At 47.1% G+C, this 19894-nt stretch overlaps 1 protein-coding gene and 1 long non-coding RNA gene across 5 annotated transcripts in view; one reads left to right on the top strand and one right to left on the bottom strand.

Annotated features, from left to right (window-relative positions):
* The window catches only part of LOC8031543, a 431410-nt gene that overhangs the window by 7135 nt on the left and 404381 nt on the right, over window positions 1-19894 (bottom strand). For all 4 annotated transcript variants that reach the window (XM_042291803.1, XM_042291804.1, XM_042291805.1 and 1 more), the window contains 12 exons: window positions 16298-16405; window positions 14936-15021; window positions 13696-13801; window positions 13538-13602; window positions 13296-13445; window positions 8871-8912; window positions 6858-6945; window positions 5677-5751; window positions 5090-5312; window positions 4236-4411; window positions 3614-3775; window positions 1874-1983 (listed from right to left, as the gene is read on the bottom strand). In XM_042291803.1, coding sequence (XP_042147737.1) covers window positions 1874-1983; window positions 3614-3775; window positions 4236-4411; window positions 5090-5312; window positions 5677-5751; window positions 6858-6945; window positions 8871-8912; window positions 13296-13445; window positions 13538-13602; window positions 13696-13801; window positions 14936-15021; window positions 16298-16405 — 1391 coding nt within the window. The remainder of the gene's footprint in view (window positions 1-1873; window positions 1984-3613; window positions 3776-4235; window positions 4412-5089; window positions 5313-5676; window positions 5752-6857; window positions 6946-8870; window positions 8913-13295; window positions 13446-13537; window positions 13603-13695; window positions 13802-14935; window positions 15022-16297; window positions 16406-19894) is intronic.
* On the top strand, window positions 7513-18236 carry LOC121836722. The gene is made up of 3 exons (XR_006077951.1): window positions 7513-7704; window positions 10603-10783; window positions 18134-18236. It is a non-coding gene; the product is annotated as an uncharacterized LOC121836722 (long non-coding RNA).

The following is a 19894-nucleotide window of genomic DNA, read 5'->3' as shown; positions in this document are numbered from 1 at the left end:
TATCTCATAGTTTGAGGTAACAACTCTTCCTGAAATATTTACATTTAAGTTATTAAAACTAGATAGCCCGAGGGTCCATATCCCCCACTTTATATTCAAGCAGTCAAAATGATGCTTAACAGCTTGATTTGCATATCATAGATTTCTTAATGAAAAGTGACACATCATCTTATGCAAGTATGCAAATTTGTCCTAGAGAGCTGAAAGTTTGCACAGTACACCTACATCTGAAGCTCAATCTCCCCTGCAAATTTCATTCCGATCACTTGAGTAGTTCAAAAGTTTGACCTCTAGCCAGTGTCCCCCCTTAAGCAGATATGCAACTGCATTCAAGCATGGAAGGACTGCTGACAGTGACCTTTGTAACTTGTTCCCAAGATGTTCCACTTCAAAAGATTCATCTTTTAAAACAGAACATCTTGGTTAAGCACCCAATTAGAAATGCATCAAGAAATATTTATTTATAATTCACTAAATAAATTTGCCATGACAGTAATACAAAAACATTGCCCAAATTTGGGGACTAATCTAGTCTGAAGTCTTCTCCTGTATCAACTGTCAAAATGTGTATAAAGTAGCTGGAGAAATTTAATAACTATGAAATACTGTTTAACAAGCCAAATAATTAATGGCAAATTGCTAGGCAATTGTGTTGCATACGTGAAATGTTATAGCATCGCAAATGTTTATATCATCGCTTAGCAGCACGTCTCGCCTGTTCACGGCGTTCTTCATAAGATAATTTGATGTGTGGCATGTATGCACTTGAAATTATAAACCTTGTGATCTTCAAACTTCCTAACCCTTGCCTCCTTACTTCACCCCTGGTCACCTCCCCGTTAGCCAATCAGCATCGAGCACCACTCCTCCTCTCCCACCTGTCAACCAATCAGTGTTGAGCATTGCGGCCACACTTTTATCCAAGCTTCACGAAATGCTGAACACCTAGCCAAGGAATGTTTCAGCTTAAAATTGGCTGCAAGTTGGGTCATTGCGCCGAATGCATTTAAATATGCTAGCAGTATAAGGTGGGTTGTGCTCTTAGTTCAGGTGGTACCAAGGGCAGTATGACCCTTAGTCCTTCAGTGCCTTTTGTGGGTGGTGCTCTTAGTTCAGGTGGTGCCTAAGGCAGGGATTTGTATGAAAACAGATTATGACATAACATTGTCTCTTTGTGATGCTGTGTGTGCTTCTTTTCAGCACCACTTGAATACAAAGCCTTTGGGCTGAATTTTCTGGGTCACTAAGAGAGGCGAAGGTCACTTTCCTGCCCTTTTCACTCCTCGTTCTGCACATTCTTTCCACACCCCGCGTTTCTGCTCCTCTTTTTCTCGCCCTTTCTAATCCTCTACTCTGCACGCTTTGTCACACCACCTGCTTCTGCTCCAGCCATTCCTGCATGGTGTGTACGTAGCTCAATCAGCAACGCACTCAACTTCCACATTGGAGACCGGGTTCAATCCCTGGCACCGGTGGTCGTTTTTTTTTTTTAAATATCATTCAGTGGCTATGGATTGACCAACGCACAGATTTTGCGCTGGCCATAGAAAGCTACCGCTTTAAAAAAAAAAAATACAAGCATCAGGATACAGCTGACGCAGTCTAAATTAAACATTTTCAATGTTTAACTCAATGTGAAAGTGCATGTGTATGAGCCATAAAACACTGCTTGTCTGTCTTGGGAAAACCCTTGCAGTCTCAATGTTTACAGAATAATGCAATGCAGGAGCGCACAGACCTTGCAAGCAATGATACACATAGTAGGAAGTGTTTGGCTAATAGCAATGCATCAATTGGTGGCTTAAGACCCGCTAACAAACTTGCAACTCCTTTGGACCGTGTGCCTTAAAACTTCTTCAAAGGGTGTACAAACCTGATAGTGAAGTCCCTCTTCTTCCACTCTGGCTCCACGCGTAGCACGTTCAGCCACTCGCTGTAAAGGCCCCTCTGAAGTAAGCAGTCGGGCAAGCAGCCAAGGAACTCCTGCAATACACAAAGGATCATTTTAGAAGTGCTTGCTACATGCTGAGCTAAGTTTTTTTTAAATCATAATACTTTATTTACTGGAAAGAAAAATTTACACGAGATAGCGTACTGGCCCACAAAAGCAGAAATGCTTGTGTGTGGGTCCAGTCAGCCAACAAAACACTGCATACATCTTTATACACAAGGAAGAACTGTGCACCATGCAAACGATTATAACTTTTTATCCACAGGTAGTACCAGCGAGCATTTGACACCATTCTTTGACGTTTAGTTTCACAGCGAGAATGGATGTTAAATTATTTAAAGTTTCAGGCAATGTGTTAAATAAATGCAGGGATGTAACATTTCCTTTCTTTTTACCCTAGTTTGTTAGAACTTTCAGCAAGATAAACCTCTCTGTACACCTTAGATTTCTCTTTTTTCAACCTCATATTTGAAATCATTTTTATAATAATTACTTGTTATTGCTACATATTTATAAAATTTATCAAATGAGAGTATGGTTCAATACAGATCCGAATGAGGGTAAGTTTCAGTACAGATCCGAGAAAATCTGACCAAGTATGAAATATCATGCAAATGTCTATGTAATAAAAGTTGCACGATTGAATCTTGCTTTCAGTCAACTAGGTTTAGTGTTTCCAGGCCCCTTGCCGAGTATGGTTCCTTGCCAGGATGACAGTGTAGGAGGGGGGACTCAAAGGAAACCATGATCTATTCTACAAAATCACATTTACGTTTACACCTTCAAATTTCAGTCACTATCGTAGTACTGAGGCAATACACATGTCCAGACAGTGTTTAAACTTGTCTGTTTTTATACCTCCTAGTGCTTCTGCAACTTTTTGTTTCACATCTACCCCATCTGCAAACTGCTTCCCTTGAGATATTTTTTAATCGGGAAAAACAAAAACGTTGGATGGGGAGAGGTTGAGTGTGTGACCGGAGGTCACTTTTTTTTTTGTCAAAAACTGCTGAACACTTGCGGTCTAGGCAAGCATGTTGTTATGGTGAAGAACCGGAACCAGTCTCCTGTTTGCCACACCTGAAGTTGTCATTTTTCCCACACTGCAAATGTTCAGCAGTTTTTACCAAACATGGCATAACCCCTGTACCCCACAGTCCCTATTCGCCCAACCTCGCCCCGTGCGACTTTTTTTGTTTCACCGGATGAAAAAAAGTTCACTGAGGGAGTTACTTTACCGATGTGGAGGAGGGGAAACACAAAAAGGCAGACGCACTGCAAAGCACAAAATTAGACAAGTTTAAAGGGTGTCTAGAGCACAGAATAATGTCTCAACAAGTGTACTGCATCAGGCAGAGAGTGCTTTGAAGGTGATTGAAATTTGAATGTGTAAAACTAAATGCACATTTGCAAAAATAAATTATGGTTCCATCTGGGCCCCTCTCACATGTCAGGTGAGAAAGTAATCATTCAGCAATCCTCAATCTGCTATGGTTAAAATTTTTGGGCGTTGTTCACAGCATAAAAATAGAAACCCTCATATGAAGTGACAATCAATCATGGTGGTTGTCTTGAACCTCTTCATAAAAAAAATAATGAACCTCATTGTAATGCTTCTTGACATGCACTGGATATTGTAACCACTTCAAATTTCAGACTCACCTTGAAGGTTGCTGCAACGACATGAATCGGAACGTCGCTGAGGTTGTAGTCCGGGTCCTCTTCAAGCCGTGCCTGAAGTTCCCGCTTCGAACGGACGTTCCCACACTTTCTGAAGATGCCGTACGTGAAGGGTCCTCGCAGAAAAAGCTGCTTCAGGAGCATCTGCAGGTAACACAACAAACTATAGGGTTAACACAACACATGCTGCAGGAAGCAATCAAACAATTAACAGATTACTTTTTGTGCTGCTCGTGTTTGTACAAAATGAGGTAAAAACATTAAACAACACTATGCAGCTTTCTGCTTACTATTCCCGACTAGTTCAGAATTGTACCTTCCCAGCATTGCGCCTGACTTATCTTGGAATAATCTACACTCGTGGAAATTATGAGCTGAAACACCCAATCCTGCCTTTTTCAGTATGTGCAGTTTCCACAAGCTTTTTTATTACTCGATTTGTCAAGTCTTCAAAGAACCGGACTTGAACTTTACATTCCATCATTAGTATGCACTGAGCGTCTTTCAAAAGCCGGCAGATATTCATACAAGCTTAAAAGACTGTTTTAGCTCATATTGTGTGCGATAGAACAGGAAGTGTCCCGTTCATAATTATGAAACCTACCATGACAGGCTTGGGGAGTGTTCCACTTGGAGAGATTTTGCTCAGCTCTTGGCCGAACAGGTTGCCCACAACGGGGGACACGCTGCCACCAGAGTCTGTAGAGGACTGCTTGGAAGGTGCTTTCTTGAATGGCCAGTTGATGATGGTAGGTCTTCGAGCTTTCTTGGGCTTCTCAGCTGCAATCGGAAATAGTATATAGGTTGTTTTTTTATTATTTGCTATCCCAGTGCACATGAATGACAACTGTAACCTAGAAATGAGACGGATAACCAGTTTATGCCCATGAAGTTAATTGATTCCACACATACCAGAGCAGAAATATGCAATGGGTGGTTGTAAAATCAAATATCAAATGGAACCGAAGCAAGACCTCGTAGATAATATCAAGCATCTCGTGCATCCTCCATCTTGCAACCTACCATTTTCCAAATTTCGGGTTTGAACCTCCTTTAGTATGAAGTTGAGTAGGCATGGCACAAGCAAGTGCCAAGATTTATACGAGTGGCAATGCTTGGTCCCATTGACTCCATTAAGCTACGGTGACCTTTAGCTCTCAACACCACTTTGGTGCCCATTGTGGCCATCTTTTGCCCTCGAGTTTGTTGAAGAAAGACTCTCCCTGCCCCCTCCTATTGGTGCCTTTTCTTGCCTCGAGCTTCCAACCCAGAAATCCTCAAAGCAAGTCTTCGACAGGGGGCATCAGTTCTTCTGGAAGAGGCAGACTAAGCATTGTACAGTAACAGCCCAGGAAGAGATGCCCAGAGATGGGTTTAATGGGCTGTTAAACCCATTTGAACATTGGCTGGTTCGATTCAGCAGTGTGCAGCTGACCTACAGGTGCAACCCTTTCTCACCCTCATTGAGTGTGACCTTGTGGTAGTTTCTCCTGAGGATGAAGACACATTTGGTGGCGTTGATGACGTCCGAGAGACAGGACAGATCGAGGTTGGAGCTCTGCATGAACTCCCGCATGAAGTTCATCTTGATGCAGTATGGGTACTCGTGGCCGATTAGTGGGTAGGGAGACTCCTCCTTGCCACTCTTGACCCACAGCTGGAACTCCTCAGAGTTGAAGGACTGAAACGGAACAAGGAGAAAAGAAACACAAATTGGTAGGAGCCTGAAAAACTCGCAAATTCGTGCTCGAGTTTTTAATTTTTCGTGTGCCGTGAGACGTGCATGCTTTTCGTCTGCTTCGCACGGCCGAAAAAACTAGGGAAAAAAAAAAAGAAGCAAACTAGGTCGGATGTTGCTAGGTGACTTAGGGCAATTCTCCCCCTCCTCTACATAATATATGTGACACTGTGGCAAAAAATTGATTGGGTAGTCTTCTGACACCACATTAATCTGCCTGGCAATAAATAAAAACATTTGTTTGGGGGGGGGGGGGGGGGGGTGTCAGTGTCGTTTTAATTAAAAAATGTCTAAGAAAATCTCTTACCCCATCAAGCTTCTGGGTGCAAAGGAAAATGCAGTCCTTGGTGCTGTGTGTGTTGTTGACTTCAATGGTCTCAAGCTGCAATAAGGAACCCGACATAAGCAAGGTTTCCACCACTCACACTGATGTAGAGAGCAGGAATCATTGTACGAATTTGCAACTTTCAGTCCTGATGCTACTGCGGTGCAAGAATCGCGCTCCCTAGCTCCTGAATGATTGTCTTTCGAACTAAGGTGTTTGTTTTTTCTTCTCTTCGTAACATGGACGTATCAGGTATGACTCTTATATTGCTGGTATTTCACGAAATTATTATTACTTCCACGTCGCAGACCCAGCCTCGTACTGCTTTCCTATGACAATCATTCAGGTGACAGCCATTTTGATAGAAACTAGCGTGCCCAAAATAGGCCGTGAAAGTTGCAAATTAAAACAACAAAACAAGCAACATAATTTTAGTGCAACTATAAGTCACGAAAAAATTATGTTCTCTTTTCGATTCATTAGTAATAATTTCGAAAATATGCAGCATTGCAGGATTTATGTGCCCCCAGTCAAATTAGTAGAAACAGTACTTTTACAATTCCAACATGTGCACCTATCAGAATAGATTCCAGTAGCTGAGGATTAATAAAAAAAAAATACATAGCAGTTTATGTACTACAAGGCTGGCTTCCAAAGCCAATGCGGAGAGCGAGTTTGTCTGCTTCCTGTGCAGGTGGTTGCGGTGGCGTCAAAACGCCGAGCTCTAATTGGATGATTGGAAGGTTAAGAATCTGAAGATATGGGATTCTCCCGGGCTCTATTGTTATGTTAGTAGACCTCAAGGTAAGCTAGCATTGAGGTCTACCCACTATCCTTCCAATCAAAGCCAATCAAAACTCGGCGTTCTGACGTGACCGCAACCCCGCACAAAAAGCAGACGAACTTGCTCTCCACATTCTCTCTAGTCACTGGCACAATGAGAACAGCAGCAGGCATCTCTTTCGGACGCCTCACCTCTCTCTATTCAGCACACATATGCTGCCTTCCACCGCCCTTGGTCTGTGTCTGTACGCCTAAACTCAGTAGGCGCTGAAGTGTTATCGAAGGAAGGATGCCCACGCAGGAGGTGGAGAAGCTTGTGCTCCTTGCTGCCAGTCTCATCCTGTCAGTGAATATGCATTTAAAAGTGTGATATGACTTACATAGTCTTGTTGAGATATGGGGTCCCAGTAGCTGATTTGCAATGTAAGGAGTTGTCGCCCTTCTCTCTCTTTTGCGTCAGCAATAAGCCTGGAGAAAACAAAAGACCGGAATCATTAGATCGGTGTAACGGTGAACACATTCTCTAATGTCATTCCACAGTTCAAACAAATAATGACAGGACTAGGATTAAAAACACAGCTCAAAACCCGTTACCTAATGATACAAACAAAGTCAAACCGAAACCAGAGAACCAGAGCGGAGTACTCTGACGTCAAAGACTCCGAGAGTCGCGGGCAGTTATTCCCCTCAACTATACTCAGCTAAAGTTTATTTTCAGTCAACATGGAAAAATTATGTCTTGTAGATACTGCCATTTTGATTCACAAATGTGGGCCTTAGTTGAAGGCCCAGTACGTCAAAATTGTCTTTTCTTTTTTGTCGCCACCGGACGTGAAGCAGAAGAAGAAAAAAAGCGAGAGCTGCCTGCACTTGTGAAGCCTCAGCTATTCCTTTATACTTTTTTTTTTAATGGATAAATAAGCCCCATAAACCGTGTTGCGATAAGAATAAGACCTTACAGGTCTAGGTATTTTTTCAGTGTCCTTTTAAAACTGACTTTTTTTAGATCGCGGTGATGTGGACCCTGGAGGAAAATGACAGAAATGTGTATATATAAATACTAGAGAAAATATAAGCTTTAGGTGCTGATGATATAGTGCTAGCAGACTCGAAAAAGAAAAGGAGGGACCTAGAAAAGTGCACTTAATGCTTGTAAACAAGGTTTTTCTTCCACAGCAACCGTCCAGGCCCACAAAAGCCTACATGAGCATGGGCTCCCATAACTAGGTAAGCAAACTGCAGTTACTCTAAACTGAAGTTTTGCACAGTTTCACGACTGCACAAACTGTGATTAGCACAAAACCGTGGTTAGCGCAAACAGTGCTCCACAATCTCTTCAGGCTCCCTAACGCTTTTGATTTTTAAAAATGTATAGCCAACTAGCCCAACAGTTAATTTTGATTCGCTAACTAATCTGATAGCAGCGACTGCAGTATTGCCGGCTATCGAAGCACTAATTATTTCGGAATGCCAGGGGACACACCTACAAAGGTCTGTGGAGACAAATGTCGCGGAAAGAAACATTTCTCGGACACTCCGCACTCCTATCCTCGGGGGCTGCCATTGATTCTGGTCGATGGCAATGCAGCTTCCCTCATATCGCCCATGTTTTTAATTTACTTTAGGGGCCTTGATAATTGATTCTTACGCGCCACAAATAAAATTATGGGTTATTTTACTCGTTTTGAACAATCATAATGCATATAAAAAAATGTGTCCTTGATCCAGTGGCGTCACGAAAGTCAGCGGCACCCGAGGCGGCAGCCCGCCGCGCACCCCCCCCCCCCCCCCCCCCCCCCACACACACACACTCGCGTGGCCCACCGCGACTACCCCCCTTCCCCTCCCCGCTTTCGCGTGGCCCACCGCGACACCCCCCGAGCCCTGCACCGGGGGCGGTCCGCCCCCGGTGCAGCTGATTTCGTTGGATGAAAGTACGGTTCATTTTGTGCGCTCGCAACTACCAGCAGGAGCCACCAAAAACGGTGGTGCCGCGTGCCGCTTTAAGTCAAGTTCACAGCAGCCAGTACGACACCCAGGAAACCCCGAAAAAAAGGTGGGTTAGTCACAGCGTGTTTAATTGACAATTTTAGAAAGTCGCCAATTCAGGTATGAAAATATCGAAACAATGGGCGCATCAGGAAGGAGAGGGAAGCGTCCTAGAGCAAAAGAGAGACTTTAGGGGATTTTAATCTACGTCATAGCAGCTAGCAGCTCTATCGAGTCAGCCGGATCTTGCTTCGCTGGTCCAGGGCGTGCCCGCGCTCGCTTGAGCACGTGTTCACGTATTTTTATGCCAGAACCTCCTGAACCGGCGACTTCCAAAAATGGTCCATTAATATCGGCAAACAACTCCAGCGCCGAAAATAAAACGTCAAAAGTGCACTACTCACTGCGTGAACTGGTTGTGCCACAAATCCCGCGTCGCTGAAGAGCTGCAAGCACAAAAAAAAGATCGAGCGAAGGCTTCAGGCGAGTTGTTTCACATAAAGCACGCAACGTTCAGGACCCGGCGCTCCACCACACACTTGCAATCCCGCCGAGCAACACACGCGCACACGGCACAAAAAAGCGCAATGTTGCTTGGACCTCCGAAAAAGGCGGGAATAAACATAAACATCGGCGAAAAGGAGCTCCGTAGAGTAGACACGCGTGCGCGATGTGGGGCCCACGGGTAGTTTGGAGGTTGCAGAAGAGAAAGGAGGGTGGAGGACACTTGACGGGGGGGAAGCGTCAGGTAAGCCTCGCTTTGACGTTTCACCACGCGAAGTGGGAAGAAGGCGCCCAGAATACTGCAGCCGGACACTTATCTCCGGCGGAAAGGGAAAAAGGAACACTGCGAGGGATGCTGGCATTGTTTAGCGATAGTGCGGGGGAAGAGCGCGGTGGCAACCCCCTTCTCTTCTTTTTTTTTTTTTTTTACTAAAAAAACATAGAAAGATAGTACGAGGGGGAAACTCTAAGTTCCATGACAGCTCGCACGCACGCGACTAGAGTTCTCGGTTTCTCTTTTTTTTTTTTTTTTTTTTTCGCCGGAAGCAAACAGGTAGCGCAGGTGTCCTGGTGGGACGAGAACCTCCCAAAAAAGGGGGGAGGGCGATCACCCTAGTCCGCCCCACGAACTTTCTTCGTGCCTCCTTTTAGCGGATAGAAGGGGGCAGAGAAACGCGTCGCTTTGCTTGGGCACCAAACTTCATAACCACACCTTGCCGGTGTGACCCCCTCGCCTGTCCGCAAGGCGAGAGACGCTCAGTGGCAGGACCAGAGAGGAGAGAGCGAGGGAATAATCAATCTCCCATAGAGGCCTTTTGGGGATAGGCTTGCTACTTTGCCTTAGCTTCGTGCACCGCCAACGGTGGGCACCTGTTTGTAGGCTGCAGTGTCTTTATTTATTTTAGCGACCGGTTGTAGGTGATTAGGGGAGTAGATCGTGGAGCTCAATGACACGAGACACGGAATGGGCGGGAAAATGGGTTTAGTTGTCGGCACCATCAGAAAAGCTCGACCTGTAGTGTGGACGAGACCTCGAAAGCCAACGACAGCCACCAAAACGGGTAAACACGTAACTTCTCAAAAGAAAAAGGCAGTGGCTCAAGGCGGCACTCTTAAAGGGCGGTCGAATCGCCTTGCGTTATCTATGGCCCGTCCAAGAGAACTGTGGGACCCTGTTCCCTAAAGCAAGCAATGTAATGAGGAATACCAGGCTTGGCAAAGACGACGGTTCCTTGGCAAAAAGAAAGATGTCTACATCGCGGTATCAACCGGCTTCGTCAACAAAGTAAGAATGGCGGCCAGAGAGCACCGCCATCCCTGGAGGCATTTAAGTAGACACCAAGCCGCACTATCTCCCCCACAAGAAACTTGTCTACTTTACCTTTTAACGCGCCAGTATCCAGCCCAACAAGTACCTTCATAAATTACCATGCATCGCGTCATAAACCACGACACACGTCGAAACAACACGCTCAGGATCACCATCGATGCCGCCTATATCCTTAGCGCGTAAAGTGCTATCTCAGACGCCTAGGTGGAGAGGAGAACGCACCCTAAACAACATCAACCACATCATTCCATAGTCGCCGTCTGCATCCCGATCGTTCAGAGATGTCTGTCGGTGTGTTACAGCGTTGCCAGCAGGCGCCAACAACACGCTCGCCCGAGACTAGAGGAAGAGGAGGGCACCCTGTCTTCGTGGAAAAGGGCAGCGATCGTTTCCCGCTCGTTTCCGGCCCCACGAGAGGGGGTCCCGGAGGGGACAGGGGATCAAACGACAATGGCCACAAGAGAACAAGACAGACTTGGACAGGTAGGTAGCGTTCGGCTCCATGGCGACACAGATTCGGGGCGAGGGGAGCCCGTGGGCTAAGCTTTGCATGCGACCTTGGCAGGAAGAGCCAGGGAATCTCGAGAACAACCTTGGCTGTCGCGAGGATTGAGGTGTTCTTGATGGAAAGTGCTCGAGGCTCCCGCCACCCTAACAAAAAGCCGTGCCATGAGCTCTTCCAGCAGAGGCTCCACACGTCACAGGACGACGAGGTTACCTAACTAAAGACTTAAATCAAGTGCCCTCGTCACAAGAAAATTGTTGTGATTTTTTCTGTATTTAGTGCCGTCCGGAAAAAACATATGGAGTGTGCTCGATGTACTCGGACATGAAGTAGTTTTAAAGTTCCGTCGGCTGTATTTTCAGAGGCAAACACCTCGTCTGATAGACGGGAACGCTTGGTCATCGAGGTTAGTCACTGAGCGTTCCGCCTACGTGTACAGTCTAATCCGCATGCTATGCTTCCAACGCTATTCATTTCCAATGTCTATAAATTTAATCATTAAACTCAGTTCTTAGCTGATGTGATCGACAAAAAATTGACGACACTTTGACTGTCCCGGAGATATCGGGTCCCATCACGTTAACCGTGGGTGTCGCAAACCAAATTGGCAGCATGAAAAGCTCTCCTATCATCAAAAGTATAACCTTGACGTCGGATGAAGCGCTATTTAAACACCACCTTTTCTGAAATAAAGGTTTTTTAGCAACAATAACACAAACAATCGCGATAGCAAGACGTTGAAAATCGATATAATGACCTAATAGCACACTAATGCTAATCGAATCGCATAACGGCATACATCACAAACCCTAATAATGCCGACCGCGCGCGCAACACGCATCCCAAAATGGTGAATTTGAACGACGAACTACAGACAAGCTCTTGCGACGACGCTTAACTCAAAACATAGAGCAAAAAAATCTGGATCGATGTCATCTATCCTGTAGACCAACTTTCGCTTTTTGTACCTAGGTGTGTCTCCACGCCTTGAGAAGGAGGCGGAGCACAAACTCGGGCACCACGAAACGCCGCAGAGCCTGAAAAACCTTCCCTCCTCTGATGACTTTTTAGCTCAAGACGCCATCGCGGCCACGTAATTAGAGAGGGATAGACAAAACAAATATAAAGAAAAACTTACGGCAATTAAAAGAGGCTGGCTTATCCCGCTGACCTAAATGTTCGCCAATAGCCAAAAAAAAAAAAAGCGAAAAAAAAAAAAAAAAACTTTTCCGCTCAGGGGAGCGCTTTTGCATCACCACGGAATTTCTCAATCTCGCTTCTTCGATGTAGTCTTCTCGTTCAGAGAAGCCACAGTCCAGAGGACGCCCATCTAGGTTCATTTTCTTTCTTTTCGCCTCTTGGCGATGTTATCAATCAGCCCAGCGCGCGCACACACACACACACCCTCGAGAATTTTTTCAAGAGCCGAGAAAACGAACGTTCGGCGGGGCATTAATTAAACAAGTCAGTTGCACACACAAGCACCGCCGAACAAGCGTCCTTTCCATCCTGAAAGGGCCCCGCAAGCTGACCATCTCACGCCACTAGCACCGCTGGCTAAACACGCACTTTTGCGATCGCCACGGCCCTGATTAGAACGCGCCTTCTAGTAATAAGGGACAGACTGAAACGATGCTCGGGAGGCCCCGTTTTGGGAGGCCAAAATACCAGGTGCGAGAATACGGGGGCACACAGGTAGTAGGAGGAACCCCTGCGCGGACGAACAAAGGGCCGGACTCGGTCATGGGGCTGACAGGGACGTAGGACGGGAACTAGCAATCAGCACTCTAGGAGGATAAGAGGGCATAGTGGACTTTCGCCTTTGGACATGGGAAAGAGAGCAACCAGACGAATCCACTGCAATGCTTTCACACTTCTGTAGCAGACGACATAAAAAAAAAGGAGCTGTAAAGAGGGGCAGTTAAAAGAAGTCGAGCTGGGGCCAATGACCCAGATCCAGTAGAGAAAATAACGGCTCTCAGATTAGTGCTGCACTTCACTACGCTGGTTTAAACATAGCTTGGCAAATACCGAAGGCTACGGCTCCAGTGAGCCAATCAGCGAGTCGTAGTGAGGCACGTGACACCGTATCGTCGGAGTGCTGTCTTCCTGCAGACAGCTGTCACGTGCTTCGTTTCGTCGTTCGAATTGGCTCGAGTGGGCCGTTTTTTCTCTACCGTGTTATGGCAAAACGAAGTACTGAAAAAGCGCGAGCGAATTTGAGTTACCCCGTAGAGCCAACCTTACATTTTGTGGTGGTGTCAGGCCGTGGTGGAAAGTTGCCAAGAAAGTTAAAACGGGACACTTGGCGTGTCGCGTTGATTACATAGTCAAGGACGCGTGTAATTAATACTCATGACAACACAGTATGCAAATTGAGAATGTCCGTTCTATTATGGACAGTGTGGTGGTCTGAAGCTGGTCGCCACCCCAACCGCGTTGTAGACAACTTGCCCGATCAAGTGGCTTGTAAGGAAGGTTGCGGCTTACCTGAAGGTAACGACGACGTTGGTCGTGGGCCAGCCGATGACGAAAGACGTGTCGACGGATCTGGTCGACTCGCTCACGTCCGCCAGGCAGTTGGAGAGCCACATCTCGCAGGTTCGAACCTTCTCTTTCAGCTTGTAGCTCCCAGACGACCTACAAGTTCAAAGGAAAAGAAAAAAAAAGTAGGTTTTATTTTAGACAACGCGAACACGTAGCCGTCTCGGCGATCCAGACATTAGACTTACTTTGGTTTTGCGATTAGCAAGACATCGCTGAGGAGGAACAGGTGTCGCTCCTGGTTTTGGAGACCCTGAAGACAAAGTGGCATGGTTAGGTTACTGCGACGTGCCAGGTATGAGTCTACCAATCCTACGCAAGCCCAGTACAGCAGCAAAATACTCACAATCGAGAACTGAGCCGGTCCGTCCATGATGAAGTAGCGGACCCAGTTTCCTCCCAACCGTCCTCCGTCCACGACCATGACGCCGCCGTCCTTGCTAGGCGACACCCTGCACCAACCGTCGCCACTCATCGATATAAAACTCCAAAACACATCGTTACGTCGGCCGTCACTACGGCGCTGAATCATCCCGATAGATCCACTTTGTAAACGCGTGCTCGAGAGAGAGTCTAGCAACCGGCCTACTCGCATTCCTTAACCGCCCCATCCGGCGATTACGCAAAATAACCGGAAAGGCTAGCAGCGCGCACCGGCCGATTTCCCCGTATAACTAACGGAAAGCCGAGTTGGAAGAACTGTCGGCGATGCCATCCTGACATGTTTCTTGAGGTGCGGCGGCGGCGCTTCCTCGGAGGTGGGGCCGGTGATGCGGCGTGCCGTCGGCGCGTGGAAGACGCGTTTCTGGGTGGCCGGAGAAAGGGCATCCTCCAAGGTCGCGGCTCAACGTACCTACCCACACACACACACACACCTGAGACCTGACCCCCCCCAACTACCCTCGCCAGCCGGCACCTGCCCACGTTAGTCAGGGCGGCGGCGAGCTTCAATGAAAGCTGCAGCGGCCATTATTATTATTATCACTGCGGCGTTTCCTCCTGCTGGTCTGCTTTCCATCGGTACGCAAGAACACGTCGTCCTCCCCCGCCTCCCGTTGTTCTTCGCTGTTGCGAAATAGGCTTTCATTACGCGGTTAGAACAAGGGGTAGCGATTCGCGGCCATTACGTGCCGTTAGAACTGCACCCATTACGTTGTTTACGGAAAACATAATCGGTGCGCGTAAGTTCCGCGAAGGCGAGTCGAGACCGTCGTTAGGTTGTATGTACTACGCGCTGGTGGATAATACAGCCTGTTGGAGCTCTCGCGTGTTACCAGAATGCCATTCCATCGCGCTATTCAATTACCACAGCCGTGACCGCGAAAGGCATTCGCGTCTGGGCGCTACATTCTCTCGCGCTTCTACACCCTTTCAATGGCACGTTTCGGTGGAGTTGATGCTTGAGGGTCGTTGTACACAAGCCCAGCAATCATAAATAACACAAACATAAATAACAGGAAAGAAGTGAAATCTCATGGTAGTGTCAACAAAAAAATGCTCAACAAAATTACGCTATTGACATTTGCATGTCAATAACGGGAGAAAAAAAAAAACAAAAAAAAAAACTTTGGAATAGTTGAACTTACATGTCGCTGACGGATTTGGACTTTCCCGAAAGCGCTCGGTGTAGTTTGGAGGCCGCAGCCGATTTTGTGCGAAGCAATCCCTTCCGCTGAAAAGGCAGAGAACACCGTGGCATACGTTCACCGTCACAGGCACAAAGAGAAAACACATTGACAAAACAGAAGGGGAAAAAAAAATAGACAAGTACCGTGATAGTTCCGAGGGAAAAAATAAAAACGTGTAAAGCTGACTGACAGAGCAAACGCGGCAGCTAGTAAAATCACACTCACGTTAACAGAACGGCGTTCGTGTTGCCGTCTTCGTCCGCTCGAATGTAACCTATGAAATCACGAGGCTGCTTCTTACGCTAGTCGCATACCGCAAGCGACAAGAAAGAGTTAAAAGCCTGATCACTCGCAGTCGTTTTATCTACGGAAAGAAAGAGGCGCAACCGTGACACCGTGCCAAAACAGGTGACCGTAGAAAACAAGGTAGACTTCGTCGAATCCAGAAGGCAACAACTTCGGCACGAAAGCCTACCACAACGGGTGCGTCACTGATGACGCACCTTGCGAGCCTTCGGCAGTCGCGCCGACCGACTTGCACGGGCAGTTTTCCTACGGTGAGCTCAAGCAGCGACACGCTCCAAGAAAACGAGGCCGGGAGTGCGTCGAGGAAAAGCGAGTTTTGGCGAGCAACACAAGTGTCCACCGTGTTGCTCTCCTAAAGGCCAATGGCGCACGGGGCAGACGGAAGAGTTGTTTCTTTGCACACTCGTTTGCGACAACGACTGCTCGGCGGTGGAAATCTGTTCGTCAACCACGTTTCATCGACGTGTTGTATGGTCGACACGACGGGGTTTCATCGGCAGTTCATTTCGTTGAAAGATTCCCACGTTCGTTTCATCGATACACCTTGCGACGTTTCGTCGATAACGTCTTTCCGCGCACATCGCCTCGGTCGCCACCATCCTGATGTCGAGCCCTTGCTGAACTCTTGACGGTTCCGATATGGCCTGGTGCAAGCTTGGGCCTGAGATTATGTCAAACTTTTACCGAGCAGAGCGATGTATTTCGCGGACTGTTTGCAAACCAAAGACTTGCCAATTGGTTTTGCCCTATCGGAGCCGTCTGGGTGAGTCCACTTCAGTTCCGATATGCTTCTAGCGAACGAAATGAAGTAAAATAATCCAACACACTAAATAAAAAAAATATATATATGTATATAAAGAAGCGTTGTCGACGAAACGAGTTTCCACGAAACATCGCAGTGTCGACGAAACGTATGTCCACGAAAGGTTGTCCACGAAACGTGTTCTTATAAAACGTGTGTCGGCGAAACGACGCGGACCCCTGCTCAGGGATGAAAGGATCTTGATCACATACCGGGGACAGAGGATCTCGGTCGTGCAATCGGAGGTTGTCGCTCGGAAACAGATCCTGAATCCGGTCCAGGTCCGTTTCCTCTTTGCTCGAGTCGCCCCGCCTCACCATCTGCAAAGAAGAAACGCTCGTAAATAAAACTTACGAATCCAAATGCGCGCGGCAAAACATACGAGCCACGGAGGGATATGAATAGGAGAAAATGGCATCGCAAAATTTATAGTCGGTCGTTTTTCGCAGTCAGGAGACACAGCGGCATTGGATGCGAGGCTCTACACGAGCCCCCAATATTAATGTTGGTGTAGGCAGAAAAGCTAAGTGACTGCGATTTTCGTCGAACGTGTTTCAGCCGTTCGAACATTGGGTTAGAGTAGGGAGCACTAATAAAACAAACCATCATCTCACATCTCACGGGCGCCGACTCCGAATGTCTAATGATAATATCACCACGATTCGCTGACATTAGGCATTGAGAAGCCTTGGATTGAAACTAAGCGTGGAAGATTATCGTGTAGCCATCGATCTGGCAACAACTCGCAGTTTATTCAATTTTGTGCACGCCTGTTTTAATATTGTGTTATATACATTTATTTATCTGGTACTGCAGATCGTGATGGTTCAAGAACGGGCAGTACAATATTAAGAAACTACGTTGCACGTCAAGAACGAAGTGGAAGAGATCTCACACTTCTTTCCACTTTAGCAAAGCGAACGCAGGAGAGGAGGCGATCTCCCCTCCAGCGTTCGATCTGCTGAAGTGGAAAAAGGGAGGAGTAGCCTGGCACTTCGTTCTTTACCTGTCACGACATGCACGTAAGGCGAATCACTTCTACCTATTTCCTTTTTTTGGTAACGAGTAACTTATTTAACTGTTTTTTTCCTTTATCAAATGAACAAGTAAAGTACTCAGTTACTGTTAAGGCGAAGTAACGAGGAACGGTATCTCGTTACTTTTGAGGAGAAACTTGTAGAACAATTTTTAAACAGTCTCGTTTTAATTATAATTCGAGTAGGCGTCTATTGCGACAAAGGCAGATGGCAAACCTGTAAAACAACTAAACAGTGTTACAGTATAAAAACATTTGTTGCTGAACACCATCAGTCGATCTCTACAGCTAGAATCGCGTACAGACGGATGCTGGAGGCTGTGCCCTTTATAACGGGCAGTAGCTTGCGCCACCTAGCTTAGAAATTAAGAACCAAAAGTATGAGTTCTTTTCTTCGCCAGTTTGCTTACCCTCTGCAATTTCGTAACTATCCCCAGGTGGTGTGGTATATCACCAGGATGACCTTTGGGGATCGGGAAAAAAAACACCCCCCGGGTTTTCTTGGCGGCGAGGGAGTTGCCAATTTTCCTCTGGTCAAACCTAGTCGGCGTTACCCCGGCACCGGGCCCACTGGGAGACAGGGTCGAGATCTTGGGCCGGAGCCAGGCGGGGCGGAGTCGCCTCGAATAACAACGAATTCCCTTCTGACCAACATTCCTTCCTCATTTCCTCTTTTCGTTCCCTACGCATAGTTTAAGCCGGTGTTCCCTGCATTCTTTCCTCCCGCATTTTTCTTTCGGTTCATTTTACTTTACTTTTCACATAGGTAGTCTGCTCTGCACCAGCACTTGACTGTTGGTATTTGAATTTCAGTTTTCGGGTTCGGTTTGTCCATTTGGTAATCAGACTTTTCATGCATAGATGCTTATATACCTTACTCGCCCATTGCGTAGCTTCAATTGTGTCTAGCCTTCGTTAAAATTTCAACTTGCTGAGCGCCTCTCTAGCCTCGAAAGATGCCCAGCCCGTGTCTCCCTGCACTTCATTTAGTGTTTTTTCCATGCGCCCCCAGTGCCAGTATACCAACGCTCCACTGCCGAGTCTCGCAGCTCGAATGGACCTCAGACAGACCGAATGCAAACCCGGAGGTTGCCCACGCGGGAAGGCAGAGAACCCATTGTCAACTTCGAACTCTAGAAGCAGAGGGAACAAGAGAGAAAGAGGGGAACCCCAGATTCAGAAGCTCTTGCTGAAGCACAACACTGCCGTTCCTTCGAGCGCGTCGGTTGAACGACTCTTCAGCGTCGCCGGAAGTGTATTCTCAAGAAAGCGGGGAAACATAACTGATGAAAACTTGGAGAGATAGCTACTCCTTCAGTGCAACCGCTACTGAAAAGAAAACAATAAAGCATGAAACAAATGCAGCTGTGTATTTGGTCGACAAAGTAACGAAAAAAACACCTCGTTCCTTTTGAGAATCAGTAACGACTAGCGTGTTTAGCTGCTTTTTGAGTGAGTAACAATATTTAATTAGTATTTTTTTTTTTGGTGTGGGGGGGGGGGGCGGGGAGGATTGGGGGAGGGGGTATAATGTTGATATGTTTGCCTGTCACCGACTATAGAGAAAAATCGACTGCGCAAGATCTGAACTATCACATGCACGACTTAAAAAAAAAAAAAAGCGAACTGGAGGAATTTGTGTCACACAATCACATCTCGATCCGAGGCACAACAACGCCCGCAATCCAAGCAAGCGTTTCCGTCACCAACCCACCCACAAATCGCCTCGCCAAGCCTACACGCACCACGATCATGCGCCGGCCATCCGTCACCCATCCAAATAAACACAACGCCAAGTGAGAGACTCATCGGTTATCACCGCCGAAAAGCCAAGCGCAGCGAACGCCGCAAGCGCGAAAACGTAGTACGGAAACACAAACAAGAGACGATAAGCAGCCGATAGATTACGCAGGCGAAAACCACGCTCACGACGACTCGGTTCTCCAAAGTGTAGTGGCCTTCCTCGCAAGGAAGCGAAGCGCGCGCGGCGGGAAATCGGTGGATAGCTCACTTTTTTTCCTGACAAACGACACGACCCGCCAACGGAGAGAGCCAAGGGCCGATTACAAATCGATGAACCCGGCGCGATCTCGCCGTCCCAACTCAAGCGAGCGAGCGGCTGGCCGTCCTCAGACCGTTCAGCGGCGCATCCACGTATCCTCAGCAAGCAGCCAGCTAACAAGTCGGTCAGTGAGCGCCGACCGCGCGTGAAGACGCCCGGAGAGAACGCCTACGCTCTTCAAAAGCCTCGACACGCGGCGCTAATTCAGCGAAATGGGAAAACACGCTTCGATGGGCCCGCAGCACTCGTGCATCGCGCATCGAAAAGCATATACAAGACGGAAAGACAAAAAAGTAAAAAAAATAATAATAATCTACCCGACCCGAGGCGGGTCGTTCATTTGCATGCTCCCTTCTTTTGCGCGCGCTAACCACACAAAGCGAAATCGCTAAGCCTAAAATTTTGAGCTGGCTCACGGCGCCGAGACGGTGAAGGTGGTATGCAGTTCCCGATGAGGTCAACCATCCGTAGTTTATATTAGTTGCTAAGCACGCGGAAAATAATCCTAGAGTCTGAGGTGGGTTGCGATCTAGCGAAACTGTGCTAATCGACACGGCGTAGAGGCGGAAACAAAGCAGCTGAAGAGATTAATTGCGGAAATCGCTCGCGTAGTGAAATATACGACGAGGCCTTTTTTTGGATTGACGGGTCAACGCGCTTTGCTCTCAGATGTTGCTATATTTGACGGATGCGAATGAATGATGATGATGG

Source organism: Ixodes scapularis, unplaced genomic scaffold (assembly GCF_016920785.2).
Source record: "Ixodes scapularis isolate PalLabHiFi unplaced genomic scaffold, ASM1692078v2 PGA_scaffold2__306_contigs__length_199485367, whole genome shotgun sequence".
NCBI classification, from domain to species: Eukaryota; Metazoa; Arthropoda; class Arachnida; order Ixodida; family Ixodidae; genus Ixodes; species Ixodes scapularis.
Note: the sequence above shows the minus strand (reverse complement) of the source record. Positions and strands in the feature narration are given on the sequence as shown.